Below are 21,232 nucleotides of genomic sequence, written 5' to 3'. Positions count from 1 at the left end.
GGTCGAAGAAGGCAGAGGAAAGTTCTTAACAGCGCTAATCTAGTCAGGGTCCGGTTGGACTCCAGCAGCACTTACACGATGACCAAGAACCGTGATTTCTTGTCGGCCGAAATCGCACTTTTTCGAGTTAAGCTGGAGACCCGCTCGACAGAAAACGGCTAGAATAGTCGACAAACGAGTTAAGTGGCTTTCTAATGCTGGGGAAAAAACTATCACATCGTCGAGGTAGCAAAGGCTTATGGACCATTTATAACCATGGAGGAGAAAGTCCATCATGCGTTCGAACGTTGCTGGGGCATTGCACAGCCCAAAACACATAACCTTGATCTGATAAAGGCCATGCGGTGTGACAAAGGCAGTTTTTGGTCTAAGTCGTTGACAGAAATTTGCCCATAGCCCGAACGCATATTGTCACGAGGTCGTGACGTGACCGAAGCAAGAGACTTCGTGTTGGGATTTAGCTGTTTATTTGAGCGAACCTGTGCCCGGTAAACGGAAAGTCCAATTACAGCAGCAGTCTCGCACAGATAGCAGTCTCGAACTGATAGCGGCGAACGGAGCGTCGGCCTTCGATCAACAACTGACAAGCGGCGAAGCGCGTCGGCATTTATACTCCCGCCGTCGAATGTTCTATCGCTACCGCTGGCGGCGGCGTACGTTCCAGAACAATCTGTACCATTCGCACAGTGGGCGTGATCTTATCGAAATGATCTACTACAGTCCGGAACCCTCTCGAAAACTGCAGGCGCGGTTTGCGCTGAGAATCGTGTGGTGTTTTGGGACGATAACAAAAGCTTGGGAAATGGAACGTGGCAATATCTATAGATGAAAAGTATCGCGCACCATGAAGGCAGTCAAGGGCGTCGTCGATTCTTTGCAGCGGATATACGTCTTTGCGGGTTATCTTCTTCAAGGCACAGTAGTCAACGCAAAATCTCCAACTGCCATCCTTCTTTATGACTAAAACAACAGGTGACGCCCATGGACTTGAAGATGTCTCTATGAATCCTTTGACGACCGTCTTCTCGTATTCTCGTTGTGTTGCCTGGCGTTTGGACTGGGAAACACGATGTGGTTGCCATCTAACTGAACTAGCATCACTGGTATGTATTGCGTATGACGCACGACGGACGTTTGACCTAAGGGCGGTCATCGATGTCGAAAATATCTCGGTAGGTGGTCAGAACGTGGTGGAGTTGCGCAGCCTGACAGGGAAGAAGATCAGGGGCATTCATCGTCGTGATTTTGTCGGTAGGTGCGTTTGCTCGGTTGGCTGCAATAGGGTACGAGGAGTCTTCAGGGTCTAATGCCACGATGCTACATGCATCAAGTGGGGAAACGTGGGTTAACGAAATACCTCGCGAGAGAACTTGGCTCGAACTACTAAAGTTGTGGAGCGGAAGCTGAACGTAATTGTCCACGATAGTCACAGCGGTATGTGGCACAGCAACACTTCGGGCCAAGAGTACATCCACTATTGAAGACACTATGTAGTCACCGTCAAGAAGCACTGGTGATATTGTTAAGGCCATAAACATGGTGGCTTGTGGCAACGGCCGAACATAATCAACAGCGCACAAGCGGTGCGACGGTGAGGATGGCACAGCTCAAGTCGAGGCAGTTCAAGTTGGAGAACGCCGGTTGCACAGTCGATGAGAGCGGCATGAGTGGACAAGAAATCCAATCCAAGAATTAGGTCATTGGGGCACTGCTCAATAACTGCAAAGAGCGCAGATGTGGGGTGATTGGCGATTGTGATGCGTGTGGTGCACATTCCTGTCATGGCAAGGCTTCTTCCGTCGGCGACCCGTATGATGCCAGGACGAGCCGGTGTCAGCACTTTCTTCAGGCGGCGACGAAGTCGGGCACTTGTCACAGAAACATGAACCCCGGTGTCAATAAGTGCAGAAACAGTCAGGCCGTCAACGTCGACGTCAATTCAATTTCGTCGTGTCGGCAGTACGAGGAGAGGATTTGAGGTCGGGATCGAGGATGCAGCTTCACCTCTAAGAGCTGCACCGCTTAGTTTCCCTGGTGGGAATTGAGAGGGGAGGTCGGGCGTCGTCGTAGAGAAGAAGGGGACGACGGGCGACGTCCAAGCGACGAAAGAGACTGATGACATCGAGGCGATGGTGAGAGGCTGTTCTGCATATCAGGGGCATCGAAGGCCTAGAGTGGAAGGCGGCGCTAGTTGTCGGGGATCGGTGCAAGGGGATGGAAAAGGCGGTACCTGTTGGCGTGGTGAGCAGTGTTATACTGGGTTCGGGACGGAGGCCAATGGTTGTGTGGCAATACCGTGCGACATGACCTATGCGGCGGCAGTTAAAGCAGATCGGATGAATATCCGCAGTTCTCCATTAGGCCGGATTGCGAGAGCGTGGATAAGACCATTCCTGGGGCGGTCACCTGGCACGAGGCGGCGAGCTTGAACGGAAGTTATTTGGTTGAGACTGAGCAACCGCGCACATATCGAAGCCCAAATCGCTGAGTTCTTCGCGCACAATCGACTGTACCAAGCAAACGTGAGGTACTTGCGAATCGATGTGGCCGTAGGCCGGCAGAGCAAGTGTAATTGCTTCAATTTCCCGCCGTACGATTTGCGTAATTTCAGACGCCGGTGAAGACTGCTGACTAGAGGTCAATCCATCTTCGCAGGAAGACGTCGCAGCGGTGTTCGGCAGTCGAGTGAATGATCTTGAAATGCGTCTGCTTTTAGCCAGTTCAAAACGCCGGCATTCTTGAATAATTTCCTCGACAGTCACACAGTTTGGGCACATTCGCAGGTTGAACGCATCATCCGCTATCCTGTTGAGGACGTGGCCAACCTTATCAGACTCCGACATGTCGTTGTCGACTTTACGACATAGAGCCAGCACGTTCTGTATGTACGAGATATACGGCTCTGCGGACGTCTGAGCACGTTTAGACAATTCCTTTTTCGCAGCCGCCTTTCGACCGATGGGCTTCCCAAATAAGTCGCGAAGCTTCTCTTTAAAGGTGTCCCAACGGCCGATCTCCTCCTCATGGTTCTCGTACCAGACTTTGGCCGTGCCTTTTAAGTAAAACAGCACGTTGGCCAGCATGAGAGTCGGGTCATACCGGTTGAGCGCACTGGTACGTTCGTGGTCAGCTATCCAGTCGTCGACATCAACTCGTCCGTGCTACAGAACTTTCCTGGATGCTTAGGATGCGTCAGCACGTACGTGGGTAGGGGTGGGGCCAGTGGAGGCGTTGCTGTGGATGGTGAAGGCGCGGCCGAGGCCGATGCAGAAGTGTCCGTGGGATCAGACCCGTGTTCCATCACGGAAACTCCAATTTAATGACCACTGCGGAGCTCCGTTGTATGGCGCTTTGTAACCCAGCACGTCCACCAATTTCTTATGGGGATTGCAAACACACGGAAGAACGAAATGAGTGTAATACCAAAATTTGCAAGTAGGTGAGAGCCACCAGGGCTGCAAGCCTTTCGCGCGCTCAGTCCGTTTCGTCCTCTTCGATTCGTCTACGATGGCGGGGCCATGCCCACTGCTTCGTAACAATATCAATGCTTGGAAGGTTAGGCGCAGTGAGCAAGTTGACGTGAGGACTAGGTTGCTGAGCTGACAGTTCAAATATATCACACTCTTTCAACGACAACACGACGCCTAGTTTAATACCAGCAGGCAGCACGTGTGCGGAGAAACCAAAGTTCAAAAGAGACAAATAGGTCTGGTTGTGGCGTACTCTCGCGATGGTGTGCGGGACAGCTATGGAATGATTCAACTGATTTCGCAACCCATTTAACCCGCCTGCAGAAAGTCCTCGCGTTTATTTCTGCCGCGGGCTGCAACTGAATCTGAAGAAGTGCCATTTCACCGCTCGAAAGCTTACGATCCTTCGCCACGTGGTTTCAAAAGACGGCCTTCTTCCTGACCCTGCCAAACTTACAGCCATTTCAGCATTTCCCAAACCGTCCACCATGAAAGAGCTCCGAAGCTTCATAGGCCTTTGCTCTTACTTCCGGCGCTTCGTGCGCAATTTCGCGATGATCATCGCTCCTTTGTCCAAGCTCCTCACTGGCTCTAGGACCTTTCAGCCTGGTCTGCCACCTGTGACGATTCTTTCAATGAGCTGCGCCACCTCCTCATCTCGCCTCCTATTCTGCGACACTACGACCCATCGGCACCCATAGAGATCCACATTTACGCTAGTAGTGTCGAGCTAGGCGCTGTTCTTGCACTGCAGAAAGACGGCTTCCTAGAGTACGTGGTTGCCTACGCAAGCCGAACTCTTAGCAAAGCTGAAATCAACTATTCCGTCACTGAAAAGGAATGCCTCGCCATTATTTGGGCGATAGAGAAATTTCGACCTTACGTGTACGGGCGCCCTTTTGACGTTGTGACTGACCACCACGCCCTCTGCTGGTTGTCGTCACTGAAGGATCCAAGCGGTCGCCTCGCCCGATGGGCATTACGCCTCCAAGAATATAATAATCGTGTGGTCTATCGCTCCGGCCGGAAAAATTCGGACGCAGACGCCCTATCTGTTCGCCCCTGTCCCCTGACCCGGACTGCTGCGAAAGTCTCACCTGTTATGACACTGCCGTCACCATTGCCGACATGCCATCTGAGCAACGCAAGGACCCTAGGGTTGCTTCGATTCTAGACTTCCTGGCTGGGTGGACGGCTTCCCCCCCCCCCCTTTCTCGCACGTTGCGTCGGCAAGTCGAGCACTTCACCATTCGCGACGACGTGCTGTACCGGCGCAGTTGAACTACGCACCCGGTGGACGTCAGTGGCTACTCGTGATTCCACGTCATCTGCTATCCGAAATTTGTTCCACGTTTCATGACGACCCCCAATGTGGCCACGTAGGTTTCCTGAAGAGTTATTTTCGCATACGTCTCCAATATTACTGGCGTGGCATGTACCGTTTTATAACACAATACGTTCGGGGCTGCTCGACGTGCCAGAGACGAAAAACTCCCCCTTATCATGCCAGCGGTACCTTGTTACCCTTACCATGCCCATCCCGACCATTCGACCGCGTCGGCATCCATATCTATGGTCCCCTTCCCAACACTGCTGACGGTAACCGCTGGATCATAGTTGCCGTCGACCATCTCACGCGGTATGCAGAAACTTCATTCCTTTCCTCGTCAACAGCAAAAGACGTTGCGACATTCGTTCTTCACAACATCGTATTACGTCATGGAGCACCTCAGGAGTTACTGAGCGATCGTGGTCACGTATTCTTGTCAGACGTCATCGCAGCATCGCTGCGTGAGTGCCACGTCGTTCACCGCACTACAAGCGCCCATCATTTTCTGCCCAATGGAATGACAGAGCACTTCAACCGCACCCTTGGTGACATGCTGTCTATGTATATCTCGTCAGACCACTCCAATGGGGACCGAGTGCTCCCGTTTATTACGTTCGCCTATAATACTGCCATTCAAAGCACTACTGGGTTCTCTTCTTTTTTTCTTCTTTGCGGACGCGAACCTTCGTGCACTATGGACACCATTCTTTCGTACAAACCTGACTCAGAGTCCACGACATTGTCTGAAGCCGCTACATACGCTGAGGAATGCCGCCAACTGACAAGATCATTCACAACCCAATACCAAGGACGCCGAAAGCACCATCATGAGGCATCAAATAACACTACTTCATGCGATCCAGGCTCACTCGTCTGGCTGCATGTCGCTTTTTCTACACCTGGCTTTTCTACCAAGTCGGTCCCCAAGTATCACGGCCCATATCGTGGGCTACAAAAAACGTCACCAGTGAATTACCTCATCGAGTCACTGGAACCATCTTCTGACCAACGTTGTCGTGGCCAGGAAATTGTCCACGTCTCGAGACTTAAGCCCTGCTACGACCCTCCCGTGTTTAGTTGTCCATAGGTGACCAGGATGGCTCCTTATTTCGCGGGGAGTAATTGTAATGAATCTGAATAACGGACGCTCTGCTGGTAATGAAGAAGACGATGATGATCTGTGGCTGTAGTTGTAGCTCGCGCACGCCGCTTGCGATTAGCCAGACCTGCCTGATAAAGCACATTTTGCCAACCTTCGTCTGTACCTTTCTCGGCGTACAACGCCTCTATTTTATTATATATATCGCATAAAGAGCACGAAACGAGCACTGATATGCCCATCCGCCACCTTGAGTCAAGAAAATCTGCCCCCCCCCCCCTTCACCTTCTGAAAAGAAAAACTTTCTCTCTACGCCCCTGGTGCGGGCGCGAGACCAGACCTAGTTGGCCAAGCGCACGCAGCAACTGCGCACTCCTCCCTCCACACCGAGGATTCTCGAGCCTTCGGAGCCGAATGCAAGCGACAACGGTGAGCCGAGAGAGCGGCGTTACATGCAGCGCAACATCAAAGTGGCAACTGCGGAAACGCGTTCGCCGCGGCCGACGCTCGCTTTCAACGGGAGTTTCTCGAGTGGTCCTTTCGTTTTGGCTGCAATATCTGCAGCGGCATATGTGTCCCCACGTTTAGGCTTCGCTGGTTAACCATCTGTGTGGAGTGCTTGTGTGGTGATATTTTTGTTGGCCTTCCTTCCTTCCAGCTTTCACTTTCCTCCCTACATTTTTTGCTTCCTTATGATCCCTAAACTTGACTCATTGGTAGAGGCTGATAATGAAGCTTTATATTTAGTCCTACAGCACATAATTTACAAAAAAAAGCTGGTGATTCCAAGAGCCGCCATACTAGACTTTTTAAGTTCATATACGCACCTTCTCTGCTCTTTCGACTTGAAAGTTTACCATAACAAATTGATCGTGAAAGTGGTCTTGAACCTGAAAAAATACAAACATTTCAAAACACTTTCTTCGTAAATTATATTGAAGGGCCTTTCCGCCACTTTGTCTTGAAAACATCTCAAATATAACATTTAGCAGCAATTTCGCCGGCATATTTTATGTAACCATATAGAAAACATCACGATTGCTCTCCATCACTACCTCAAAATATTGATTTTGTGCTTTGTAGGTTTGCAGATCTCTTTCAGCATTGCATCAGACGCTTTTTTAAAATAAATATGCCCGTATCGGGCGTAGTAAGCAAGATGATCGTCTCTTTAAACACCTGAATATCACACATCAAACACATCTAGGCACAACAGATCGTGCACCGGAAACCTTGATTGATTGATTTGTGGGGTTTAACGTCCCAAAACCACGATATGATTATGAGAGACGCCGTAGTGGAGGGCTCCGGAAATTTTGACCACCTGGGGTTCTTTAACGTGCACCCAAATGTGCACCGGTAACCTTGAAGTAAAAACTTGATCTCCAACTCCCACCAGTCAACATCGATGCTCACTATGCCGAAGGCCGACGAGAGGCTCTTTAAAAAACGTGGTGAGCTAATATGGGCTTGAGCAAGGTGTGTTCTACGTAGACCAGGCCATATAGTTTCCTAAAATTAACTAGAGGGAACTCTGGCGCTGCGATCGTTCAGCGACCATAGGAATGATGGGTAGTACACACATTTGCCAAGTCTTCGTTCTTGCGGGCGGCGAATCATACTTGCGCTTCGTTTATTGCGGGTAAAGGTTTTGTTTTGAAAAAAAAAGAACAAACCCTTTCGAACTTAGTGACCTGATTCGAAATGGTAAGCCTAAAAGAATAAGGTTGTGAAGTGGAAACAGTGAACATTTGCTAGTTTATGTTTTAGTGAAAAAACAGCTCCAAGCCACATGAACACACACGGAGCTAGAAGCAGGCGAGATGTACGAAAATTAAACAAATGTGTGTACTACCCATAATTCCCATGCTTGCTGAAGCGCCGTGCGTTGCAGCTCCCTTAGACACTAGTGCCAGAGTTCCCTCTAGTGCTTATTAGGAAACTCTATGGACCAGGCTGGACCACCATCACAGGGTAATTACACGACGGCTGCCCTTCAGCATGTTCAAGTAAATGCAAATTCAACAAGAGCGGAAGAAGTCATAGCTCTCGCAGCCTTCGATCCCAGATGCATTACGGTTACCACAGACTCCTTTAACACCTCTTTACAATACATCCTAGAAGAGGTGTCATTTCTTGCCAGCGGAAATCTGAGAAAATATCGAAAAAGTGGCTGAACACTTATAGTTCAAACGCATTATCGAATATCAGGGTTGGCGAGATACTGAGACTGCGGAAGCCATGTCCAGAGCACTCGCATCATGGAGTATTGTTCTCCCACCCTTACAGACTCGGAAACCAAGATATGATTAGTGACCTTGAAGAAATCGTACTCAGTTTTCGAGTGCCAGCGATTGTACCGTGACTCTGTTAAGGGTCTGCGTGGAGCAGATCAGGACGAATGCTTCGCAAGCAACAGGCTAATACACAGCTCTGCCCTTCAATAAGTCGTTTCTGGAAATCTAGCTCATGGAAGTGTCCGCACTGCAGGGGCACACCAGACGTTTTCACATAGCGGGAGTACGCACGTAATATCCCTGTCTTCCACCTTCTTAATCCCCCCCTCGAAAGGCATGAGAGACTAATCTCTATGACAGCTTTGCAACGGGCCCTAGTCCAAACGGCAAGAGTGGCGACTGAGTCTTAGGTGTCCCAGACTGAGGACACTGACAATCAGGGGCTATGAACCACCCCCGCTGAAACTTTTCTACTTCAGATAAATTTTATTCTCTTTCTCTCTGCGCACCGGCTGATTGTGTTGATAATGTCTGTAACAACTTTTTGTTTTTGTGATTGTAAGCGAGTGTTAATACTGCGGCGTTTCAAACAAAGTTCCCCTTTTTGTAAGCGAGACATCTTTTCCTCGGTTATTTTTTTTTGTTTCTTTTTAGGTGCTTAGCGGCTATACGGGATGCGACATTAACTTAAAGATGAATGTATGAGCGCGATAATCGATTAAACTACTATTCACCTATATGTTGGTATCAATAAACGCGTATCAGCATACACCAGCCCTGCATTGTGGGATGGTTGGCAAAATTAGTCATCAGAATTGGTAGACTCTCTGCGAAGATAGGCTGCTGGTGCTTTTGAGTTAAGTGCAGTCCACAGCGCAAACTCGCCCTACAGACGTGGTACTTGAGCTTCTCTCAGGAAACAAATGCTATATGTTGTGTCCTAAACGCGAAACCATTTCTTAGTCACGCTATGTCAGGCATCCGGCGTTGTCCGCCGCGGTGCCCGCACGTTGGCCGGTGTTATCTCTCAGCTCTCACTCCCTCTCCCATAACAACAGCTGCAGGCGTGCGCACTTATGTTCACCTCTTGCAACTGAAGCATGTTGTGCATGAAAGGGAATTAGAAGGTATCGTGCAGTGCTTCGCTGTTCGTTCTGTTGCTGTTCACTCTCTCTCTTTTCTGCGCCCCACTCGCCCGTCCACTGTAGCCTCACTCTCGAACGTTCACTGGATAGGTGCTTCTGAAGAACATCCGGAAATGTGTGCTCAAGATGCCGCTGTGAAACGCCAACGCCGAGCCCAGAACCCTGGCAAACAACTCTCCCGTCTGCTCGCTGCTCACCCTCAGCCGTTCGCTGGCTGGGCGTATCTCATGGCGGTGGCCTAAGTCGGTGAAGGCAAATCTTTGGCGGAAATGGTACCCTCGCTCTGCGCAGGAAATGCCTTCACATTTTCTCACGATTCCCATCGAGCGCATCCTGAGGTGTGGGCATTTTTTCACCATAACAGAATATTTGGTTTTCGGTGATTGTTACAATTTATGGTAAGACTTTTAGCAAAAAAAATCACTACAAAAAGGAATGCAGAATTCATGCAGTCATACAAAAAATAAAGTTAAGGTGATTAGCACCACTTTGCAATGTGTTTAGTATGCGAAGTTACGCGAGTTGTTTGACAGTCGCGGTTTATGCAGGTATACATATCACTTTGCTTATATTAGTTGTGTCTCACTGTGTTTACAACAGACCTCTTATTGTGACGGGCTGCCGTCCTGCTAAGTACCGTGCGAGAAAGCACTGGCATAAGAACCAGTGTGTTGCTTATTTTGGTAGCACGCGAGCCGTCGGTTTTTGCTCTGTGGCTCGAAACCTTGATTGGGCTGTGACGCGGTCAGCCTGACAAGTAGACCACGCATGCTCCTGATACACCACTTCTGAGACCAAAAGTGACTCAAGCTTTCACGCCGCTGGGCGAAAACCTGCTGCTCGCGTTCTCTACACAGACGTGGCCGCGGCTGTACCTCAAACACAACCTATTGACAATCATTGTTCTACGCAATGCGTTACAAGTGTTTGATAACCTGTATTCAGTCATGATTTCTTTAACATTGCCGCATAATCAATTGCTTTTTCGTAAAAATAACGCCCTGAGTAATTTATTTAGTTTTTCTTGTAATTATTTATTGGCAACCAATTACAAAAATCAATGAGTGTCTTTTTTATGTCAAGCTGCAAGCAGTTTTTTTTTCGAAAACTTTTGCTCTGAAATATCTAAAGCAGCAATTTTCTTGCATCAGAGAGAGTCCGGAGATCTTGATTACTCAAAGTAGCTTCAAGGCGTCGGAGATGCTCGTCGAATCTTCAGGAAAACACTCGACATTGTCCAAGTTCACGAAGAAAGACTGCCACTTCAATCTAGCGAGCACAGTGTCCCTAACAAGCTGGAATGTCGCAGCCGCCGAGCAAAGACCGAAGGACATGACCTTGAACTCGAAGATACCATCTGGTGCAATGAAGACGGTATTTTGTCGGTCTCGCTTGTCTATTTCGATTTGCCTGTGGCCTGTTTTCAGGTCCATTAATGAAAAGTCTTTCGCGTTGTGGAGTCAATCAAGGGCGTCGTCAATTCAGGAGACGTATATAGGCCTTCTTCGTGATCTTGCTGAGGCACCGCTATTCAACACCGAAGCGTAGTGCTGCATCTTTTTTCTTCACTGACACCACCTGTGACACGCATGAACTCTTTGAAGGTTAAATAATTTCGTCGAGTAGTATTTTGTAAGACGCTTATTATGGCTTCGCGTTCTGAAATCGAAACTATGGGCGGGCCCTGACAGAGTGGCTTGGTATTTTTTTTGTTACGATTTGATGTTCCGTGAAAAGGGTCTGTCGAATTCTTGACGACGACGAAAAGCAGTTCTAGAATTCGCAGAGCAGGTTTTTGAGCAGTTCTTGTTTGTGTCGGAAGGCTCGGATTAACGTCAAAAGCTAGTTCAAGGTCTTGAGTCGTCGGAGCAAATTCGGTAGTACCAGTGAAGATGAAAGCGTTGCTGACTTCCAGTATTCTTCGATCTAGGCAACCGTCGTTCCTTTGCTGTTTTGCTTGTACTCATTGCTGAAATTCTTGAGCATCAGTGTTGCTTTTACTCTACGCAGCTCGGTGATTATTCTTGCGACGTAAATATGGCAGTTGACCAGCAGGTGCTGATTGCCTTGGACGACGCCTTCGAAGTCTTTTAGTTTCAGAGTGCAGACGGAAATGAAGACGCTTGGGCGAGGTAGAATGGTGACTTCTATCAGCACATTTAATGCATTGCTTCCTGGCGTCCTGCACGGCGGTAGTGCTTTTCTTGTGAATGGCGTTATCGCCTTCGTTTTCAGGTCGATGACGGCACCATGAAGCCTTATGAACTTTATACCAAGGACGAAATCTCTCGAGTACGACGAAGCTTGCGGGATAAATCTTGCTGTTAACGGTTATCCTGGCTGTACAGATTCCCGCGGGCCTAACTAGGTGACCTCCAACTAACTGTACGGATTTCGAGACCTTCCCAGGTGGTCCTGACTTTCTTTAACAATGCGGCGAATGTTCCACTGATGACGAAAGAGTCCACTTTCGTGTCGACGAGAGCTATTACGCTGAGTACGTCGATGAGAACGTCGAGGTTGCTAGGTTGTCGCCTCGCGTTGCAGTTGGGTCGTGGCGTCGGATCACGGCTATGACGATTGGTACAGCTGCTTTGACGTTGCGTCATCAAGTCTTCTCCTGGCCACTAATTTTTGACGTCGAGACAGTTTTGACGTTGTGGTGGGTTTTTCATGTTTCGTCGTGGTGTCGTCGTTGTCAGCGGAGGACCTTAAGGGGTTCGTCATACAGCAACCGCACCTCCATCGGACGCTGTCCTCAGTTTTTCTGATACGGGCTAGGCGACCGGCCCCGGTTTGCCCCAGTGTACTGCCGACGGTGCGATCACATGTAGCGGCCGGGTGAGGGTGGACGAGATGCTCCCGTGGTGTCCTCTGCGCTCTGGTAAGATAGTCAGCGATGTCACATGGTCTTCCACCCCGCTACGGATGCACCGCGTCGATGGCGAAACCATGTAGTTTCAACTGGTGGTATAGCAGCAGCGGTACGTGTTCCCGGCTTCAACGCATTCGTAGCACAGTGGGCGGTAGCCTGAGTTGCGCCAGACGTCACTCTTCCGAGAAGCGTAGCGCCGTTCGGCATCCGTGGTGGCGGCGGTGGTGTATGGCGCTGGAACTGCAGTGGGGTAGTGTTCTGATTCGGGCGTGGAGAAGCATTGCGGTGCACTGCAGTGGTATAGCCCATATCTTTCGCTTTTTGCTGCGGTGCTTCGGGGTTTTCAAGAGACTGCCGAACTTCGCGCATATGGTCGGCGACCGAATTAGTTTCACGGTGCGGCAAAGGTAACAGCTTGCGCAGCTCTGCCCGCTCGATCGCTAGAATGGTTTCACTTTCTAGGTCCTGGATTGACGATTTGCGGAAGGTTGATGGCTTCTGGGCTGGCAGAGAACAATCGGGGCAGGCTGCACAGGGTTGGTCTTTGTAGCTGCTGTCAATGCCGAAACTCGGGGCTGCCCATTTGTTTCTTGAAGGGGCCCGTGCTCTGGTTGCAGTCCTCTCTGCCAGCGGTTTCCCTGCAGGTACTCTCGTCCTGCCAAACCGAAAATATGTACAGAGCCTATTTTCTTTTTCCCCATTTCTTGGCCTTAGCTGCAACACCTACCTGAGCACCAGCAAAAGTGAACGGCGACGCTTCTTAGAGGACTTGCACACTAGCATCCAAGAACTTTGCAGCTGCTAGCTGATGCGCAAAGTGTTCCTTCATTATAACACAACTGCACACCAGCTCATGCATTAGCAGAGAGTTCAGTGTAGCAAGTGACATCTTAACGAAGAAACGTGAAATAACCATGATGACAGCTTTGAAAAACAACTCTTATTTAAAGTTAACACATAACACTTTACCATATCAGCCACAGTAAGCCTTCCAGCCTTCGTGCCAGCTTCCAACTTTCCCTGTACTATGCAGGTCACCGTAGTTTGTTGGACTTTGAATAAACTAGTTTTATTGTGCTACATAAATACTTCGAAGAAAAGTAATTGATGTAATCTATTGCACCTCTGTGATATCTATATATAAGTTTGTTTTCTGGGGCTGTTAATTGACTACTGTATTCAATCACATTTAAGGGTAATCGGTTACTTATTTTCTCTAACGTGAAGAAATCTGGTGGTAATCTGATCTGTAAGGATGGTTGTGTCGCCGAAATTGCCTGATGGACTTTCTTTAGGCTTCTTCCTTTTTAACATTTTAGATACAATCAGTATAAAGACAAGCAATAAGATGTAGTCAACATTGGCGCCTTCATCATAACTATTATTATTGGCCTTTTTATTCGTACTTTAGAACGATAAAACTTTTGCGCAAGCTTATTTAAAATTTTGCCTACTGATTTATTTCATAATGGCAACAAATTTTTTGCTATTTTAGGTTTTGTTCTCGTTCTCTTAGTATTGATTCTCTCGAATCAACTACCAATCGGTTGTCTTGTCTAAGCGTTACATGAAACACCCAGGTAGAGTTATTGATCTTAATGTCCATTTCACTACCTGTTGCTCTTGATTGTTCTCAGGTATACTTCTCCATTCCTGACAATGCTTTCTCTAGATCTTTCTGATCCACGCAGCCATGAAACGCTTTCCGATGGCATCAGAACCCTTCTTATGATATACTTTTTTTTTCTTATTTGTGCTACTTATGCACCACAATAATATCACAGGCATAACTTTATGCATTGACAGCAAAATGGAGGTAGTTAGAAACGTCTTCTAATATTGCGGAGAACATACATTTTATACCATATTCATTATGATCACACGTATTTATTTAGCTTTTTTGCGTCAGTGATTAAAGCTTCCACTGAAAACAAGAACATTTTAGCGTTTCTATCTCACCTTTTTGAAAAACTTCTTGAAGTCTTCCGTACGGGGCTTCTGGGACACTTCTTTATTCTTCCCGAAAACTTCCATTGTATTTAGCGTTGAATCATAAAATATTCGTGCATGTACAGTGATACCATCACCGACTCGTCTCCACGGCATATTATCTAGAATAATAAACGCACCAGCAAAAGGTAATCAACCATAATTTCGGTAATCGCATCCACTCCGTGTTACAATTCTCGCCTGCCCGTATGAGACTCACTGCTTAGAATCAGTGCCAATAAATGTGATTTCCAGTTTTTTTTTTAGTTTTAGCACTAGAGATACACTTTTATCCACGCATGCTAAGGTCGAAAAAGTTTCCATTCTTTTATGAGTTGCTACTTCAGAATCCATAGTAGCTAAAATTTTATTAGGGAGTCATGCAATCCGGCGTTTATTGCAGGCAAGCTGTTGAATTTCAGCCTTGTATTTCCGAGATTATTTGCCATTCAAATAACCCAGGAATAAAATGGTGTCACCTTAATTTCTTAGCAGAACTTACTTACCTTGGTCTCACGATATGTATGCGATGACAGCATACTCATAATTGTGGGGGAGTTCGTGGTTTAAAGTACACTATATGGATGGCGGAAGTTACCATACACATGTAGCGAGAAACCATACCAAGACAGCATATTCGGAACCTGAGATGTCTGTTTGTGTCTTTTCTTAGCATCTAACGTACGGTTCGGCCACCGCATGCGTTTGATAGTTGTTGCCAGCCTCGGCGTACATAAGTTGTTCGTGGGAGTGGTCCCTTCCTTGTTGGTTACTAATTCTAGTAGCACGGAAGCACTATACAAAAAAGGAACTTTCATCTATAGGAGCATCATTCCGTCAAGTAGTATTGATGTTGAGACAGGAATAAATAAGGTCATTGCTGATCAAAGCTGTGTCAAGCAGAGCACCACACCACAGACAAATCTCAAACTACTGCGTAAGTGGTGAGCACCGCCTTTCACTGCATAAACTAGAACATAACTACTGCGTAAGTGGTGAGCACCGCCATTCACTGCATAAACTAGAACATAGTATGATCCTCTGGCATATGAGCCTTGGTGTGTACATTTCAGCAGAGTTGCTGGTAGTTTGCGTGCTCTCTAAAATGTGCTCCAGTATTTGCTTCGTGCCCGAAAGTAACACATTAGTAATAAGATTAACATATTTATTATTAACTTATTTCTACTACTTTCGTGCAGGAGGCCTAACGAGTGAATACGATCATGTTTGTTTTCTGTAGCCGCGTCAATATGGCATGGGTGCTTTTGTGTACATTTTGATTCATTCATCTTTTCCTATGACAAGGTCACAAGTAAGCCACGGTGTATTGTGTTTTCCATCACAAAACAAACTTTTGTTTGTGATCAGTGCAGCCTATGTTAGCGTTAGCATTGCATATCCCGCCTCCACTAACTATTCCGCGCTACGCTAAAGCTTGCTCAGTGCTGTGGATATATCGCTACTTTTATGCACTTGAGAGTGGGCACTTTCTGGCTTGTTGTACCATAAAGCGCCATATTTCATCATTATCATCAACATCATCATCACCACCACCATCATCATCATCATCACGACTTTGAACTGTCCCGGTGCTCTGCTAAGTGGACCAGTTATATAGTCATAGAAGGAGAAGGCGCCGTCACGTTGTGCTATTCTAAATTAGTGATTATAAATGTAAGAAAAATGCAGCTCTCACGTTGACATAGCTGCTGAAAATCTTACCTGTTGATGCATTTAAGCCGCAGAAGCGTTATTTATAATTCTCGTAGCTATTCAAAATAGTTTAAAACAATTACAACGTCATTATTGATTTGAAGGCCACGGAATAAAATCCCGGTTGCTGCAGTTGCACTTAAATGAAAGGAAAATGCTAAAAGCCCGTGTACTTAGATTGAGGTGCACATTAAACAAACCTTGGTACTGAAAATTCCCAGAACCCTCAAAATAAAATTGCGGTTCTACAACGTAAAACTTCAAAAACTGTTATTATTACTATATATACGACGTAAATGCATGGGTTCTTTTAATCTCTAGACCTAAATTGTAAAATCTACCAAAACATTCAATCTTGCCAATTGTTGCCAGTATTATGACGTACGCATGACAAAGTGTTCATTCAAGTTTTATGTTTTCACTGATTCACTTTTTTGTTTTAGCTTTTCATAACAATGAAACTATCATGAGTATGGTATATGAACCTTGTCTAAATGTAGAAAAGAAATACTCTGATTTCGACTCTACCGCATCGAAGTCAGCAGTCTGGAGTAATGAGGCAGTGCGGGGCCAGTTGATACGACACAGGGTGAAGGGAAGGTGACTTATTACAGGGAATTTCTTTTTTCTCTTAAGGACAAAAGTTTTCCCGATGGTGAAGGTAACTACACAATATCATAAGAGGTCATACACAGGGCGTTGGTAACTATTGGTGTATTGATCCTTTGATTTATTGAGTGATTGATTAATTGATTGAAGAAATGCGAATTAGACTGTACTCGAATGTACTGTGCGAAATTCGGAAAGCCTTTGAGCGTCGCCTTCAAGAGCAGATCACGACAGCCTAATCGGGCCTCGTGTGCATAGCTTTTTTAACTGCTAGTCTGCTTCGGTTCTTGGTGCATCCTTCAACCGTGCTGTGAAAAAACTTGTGACTGTGCGCTTCAAACTAGTTCTTTCAAAGTGAAACTGAATGTTGGTTGGAAGTACAGATGTTAGCTGCCCTCTACACCATAATTATTATTTTTTGCGAATCAGCCAAGGGTCTACTGCGTGTGCCTAGGGCAACAAAACCTACGCAGCTGTTTAAATATTTCTGCTGCAGATGATAAAATATGTGTGAGCATTTCGTAGAGGGTGGGCTTTTAGAACACCCACTCGTTTCTCAATTCACATCTTCAGGTCCTGGCGCTATTAATCGCTTCTGATATCCAATATGTGATGCCTTAAGGAGGGTCCTTACACTACACGTCATTTATAATAGCTTTTTTTCAAAAAAGTTTCAAAAATTTCGGGGTTTTGTGGTTCACTTGCTTGACTCGCAGAAGGCGTGTATTTGATCTTCACTCCAACCCCCCAAAAATACTTTTCTTCATGTTCAGCAGGTATACTTTGAGCGTGTGTCCGTATGTTTATCCGGCCTTGTTGCATACTCTGTATGTCTATGTCTGTCTATCCATCTACGGAAGATATGGGCTAGGTTTTGCGGGTATGTACCGCAGGTGATTGACAATTTACATCTACCCAGGGACGGCGAGAACCGACATTTTACCCGTGAGCATTAAGAAAAGCTGACATCTACAGCGTTCACGCAACGATTCCAAAAAGTAAATGTTAGGGTCTGAGGGTAAATCAAACGACAGCATTGTGCGCGGAAATCATGCATTCTAAGACAGAGCCACGGCATGTTTCGGAAGAACTTTTCAAATATACCCTAATCTTTGTGAAGCGTACATTATGGTGCCAGTGCTTGATTGATTGATTTGTGGAGTTTAACGTCCCAAAACCAACTTATGATTGTTAGAGACGCCTTAGTGGAGGACTTCGGAAATTTCGACCTCTTGGCGTTCTTTAACATGCATTCAAATCTGAGCACATAGACTTACATATGGTGCCAGTGCTTGCTATTCAGTTTCTATGAATAATTCATGTGTAGTCCTATGATACAGCCATCACGCCACTATCCTCGCGAGCACCAGCGCTTCACATAAGCTTACCGCTTCTGGTACGTCTTCATGTTCTGTTGGCATAGTTTCCCAGCTGTAAACAACTGGTCATATTAAACGTATGCAGCTGTATGACATATCTCTCTGCGTTTTTTGGACATATCTTTATCAACAATTATTAATTTTTCACGCAATAAAAAAATTCAACACAGTGACCTTATTCCGCATTCATCGCATACAATCGATTCCCAAAGTACGTTGGACCTGCCGAAGTTTTAAACGCGAATGCATTTCTTAATCGGGTTGTGTCAGACATACGGCGTTGTCCGCGGCGTCCGAGCGCCAGCAGGTGTTATCTCTCCGCTCTCACTCCTTCTCCTATAGCAACAGCTGTGGGCGAGCATGCTTATACTGGCCCCAAGCAAACTGAGCATGTGGTGCGAGAGAGTGCAGGAGAGAGTAGGTGTAGTTCTTCGCTGCTCCTTCTTTCTCCGTTCGCTCTCTCCTCGCTTCGCCCAACTCTCCTTTTCTCTCGCGTCTCACTCCCAACCGTTCGCTTCTGGGCACTTCTCAATAACACCTGGAAATGCGTGCTCGAGATGCCGCTAACACCGGTGAGCAACGACAACGCCTAGCCGAGAAAACTGGCACGCTACTCTCCCTTTTGCTCATTCCTCACTCTCAATGGTTAGCTGACTGGGCACCTCTCAAGGCGATGGCGGAAATCGATGAAGGCAAATTTCTGACGGCAACGTTACACTCTTACAGCGCAAGAAATGCATTCGCATTTCCCCACGATTCCCATCGGGGAGATAGGGACATTTTTAAATTGCGAATGCATTTCCTTGTCGGCCTATGTCAGACGTCCGTCGGGATCCGTCCAACGCCCTCTCCCATAGCAACAGCTGCGGGCACAAGCGTGCCTAGCAACCGGAGGCCCCACCATGTTACGCTCCAGCATCGGCAGCTGTCTGCAACAGCACACTTATTCTCACCCCTAGGAACTAGAGCCCCCACCTCCTTTACTTGAACGTGACTTGCCACCGTCTGAGTGCGATGCGCTTGAAACGACTTTGTAGCGTTTGGCCTTCCAGCGTTTGTGTAGCATTTGTATAGATAAGCCGCTAACATTATGGCCATCAGGTACAATGACAACACAAACAAGTGCTGATGAATGCGTAAATAAATCATTACGAAACAAATCCTCGTCTTGTCATTAATTTACGTTATTAAAATTACTACGCCATATACTCTCGGCGCAAGAAATTAATTCTCATTTCCTCACGATTCACTTTGGGGAGGAGGGGCATTTTAAATGCGAAGCATTTCTTAGCAAACTTAGGTGGCTTTGAGCGTATCTATCTATCTATCTATCTATCTATCTATCTATCTATCTATCTATCTATCTATCTATCTATCTATCTTACTATCTTTATATCTAGCGGTCTCCTGGCCGTTTCGATAATGGCATCGATACCAAACTTGGTTTGTCATAACATGACTGTATGAAGAACACATTTGACTAGTTATAACATGAAAATCATGACATGTATGTCATGAATGTCATCATTTACAATCCATGGTCCTGCAGCTCTTGCCGTGGTTTCGTTCACACGGCATGCTCCAAAACTGGTATGGTATGACATGATTGCATGGCGCACTCAAGCGACAGACCCTAATTTGAAAATCATGACGTGCGTATCATGTAACAGCATGACTGCACGCCACGCTCGTGATGTGCTCGCAGCCGTTTCGCTAGCTTCACGTGTACCAAACTCGGTATTATGCGACGCCAACGGACGACATAGGTAAATGACACATCGAAACATGATAATCACGACATGCGTGTCATGTAACAACATGACTACATGCCACACTTATGATGTGCTTGCGGCCGTTACGCTAGCTTCACATATGCTAAATTTGGTTATACGTGACGGCAATGGATGACGAAGGTATGTGGTTAGTGCAAAAATGATAATCATGAGTGCGTGTCATATGAGAACATGACTACATGCCACAGTCAAGGCGCCAATACACTTCGACGTGACGCCATTCCCGTGCTTACTGGTGTTCATTTCATCGCGTCACGCTGGCGTTGCCACGCCATGCGCCGGTCCTGCCATAGAGTAGCAGGTGTGTGCCGCGCTGTGTTGCTTCGACGCATGCACGTTTCAGTGCGTCCGACGTCTCTCCGTCACGAAAAGAGGGAGACGCAGTGTCATCTGGGTAATGCATCGTCGCAAAATGCAGCATGTCACCTTTCACACCGCTTGCCATCGGGCCGCGCCGACGGACACTGGTCGCGCCTGGCGTCAGACTATAGAGTTCTCGCGTTTTGCTGACATGGCGTCGCTGTCCCCAACGTACGCGCGCGTCAACGCTACATCGGAGTATATTGGGCTCTTCATGATGTGGTAGCGGCCGTTTTGCTAGCTCCACATATACCAAGTTTGGTGTTGCGTGACGTCAACGGATGACGATATATATCACTGCTGCACACATGATAATCCTGACAAGCGTGTCATGTAAGAACATGACAACATACCACGGTCATAGCGCGCTCGCGGTCGTTTCGCTAGCTCCACATACACTAAACTTGGTATCACGGGACGTGAATAAATGACCCAGGTAAACGGCACATCCAAACATGATAATCATGACACAGGAGTCATGTACGGCATCATTTACCTCCACTTTATAACGTTCTGCTGAAGTTACAGTGACATATCTACATTTCTAATTCGTGCTTCGCATATCATTGATTCCCACTGTACGTGGGATCTGCCATTTTTTTTATTTTATTTCAACGTTCTTAAATTTTGCAATCACAGACATAATTTTTCGCTCACAACCAATAACGCCCAGGTCGATGTCGACACCATAATTCCTGCGAAAAGAGCTATTCAACGCTTTGATGTCAACCCTACACTGCCGGACGTCACGAGTTTGGAACGAACCAAAAAACTCCGAGCAAATAATTTATGAAATGCGTGCAAACTTTACTGCCGGCAGCCAAGCACTAATGGGGCATGTAGCTTTCAGCATGAAAAGTCTGGCGCCGTCTCGTTCAAGGTACGCTAAGATATAACCAATCGTTTTGGAACTCATTTAGGAGCGCCTGCAACAACTCTCACTCCTTCGTTTTGTATCGCCTTGAGAACGTAAGTTTTATAGTCAATAAATTTGTTTATTTGGTGTGTGGTGTACTGAGTAGGTGGCACACAACATGCTGCGCAGCTCTGAAGTACGGTTTTTGTTGCAAGGTTCTTGCTTCTGTGGTATATAGACAATGGGCGACATTTACAAGTTGTTACTTAAAGTTGGAAAATGAAAATGATTTTGTTTTGCTCGGGGGCTTCATAAGTCAGGCATTCAAGAGTAAAAGAGTCAGTGTCTAAGATTCAAGTTCACAGAACCGGTGGCAA

General features: G+C 46.8%; 1 protein-coding gene across 1 annotated transcript in view; it reads right to left on the bottom strand.

Moving 5' to 3' along the window:
- Positions 1-21,232, bottom strand: part of LOC142768940 (uncharacterized) — a 58,629-nt gene that overhangs the window by 30,809 nt on the left and 6,588 nt on the right. Inside the window, exons 2-3 of the mRNA XM_075871541.1 lie at positions 14,116-14,267; positions 6,727-6,789 (exon numbers count right to left, since the gene is read on the bottom strand). Of these exons, the coding sequence (XP_075727656.1) occupies positions 6,727-6,789; positions 14,116-14,267 (215 nt within the window). The remainder of the gene's footprint in view (positions 1-6,726; positions 6,790-14,115; positions 14,268-21,232) is intronic.

The sequence above is a fragment of the Rhipicephalus microplus genome, chromosome 8 (genome assembly GCF_043290135.1).
Source record: "Rhipicephalus microplus isolate Deutch F79 chromosome 8, USDA_Rmic, whole genome shotgun sequence".
NCBI classification, from domain to species: domain Eukaryota; kingdom Metazoa; phylum Arthropoda; class Arachnida; order Ixodida; family Ixodidae; genus Rhipicephalus; species Rhipicephalus microplus.
Note: the sequence above shows the minus strand (reverse complement) of the source record. Positions and strands in the feature narration are given on the sequence as shown.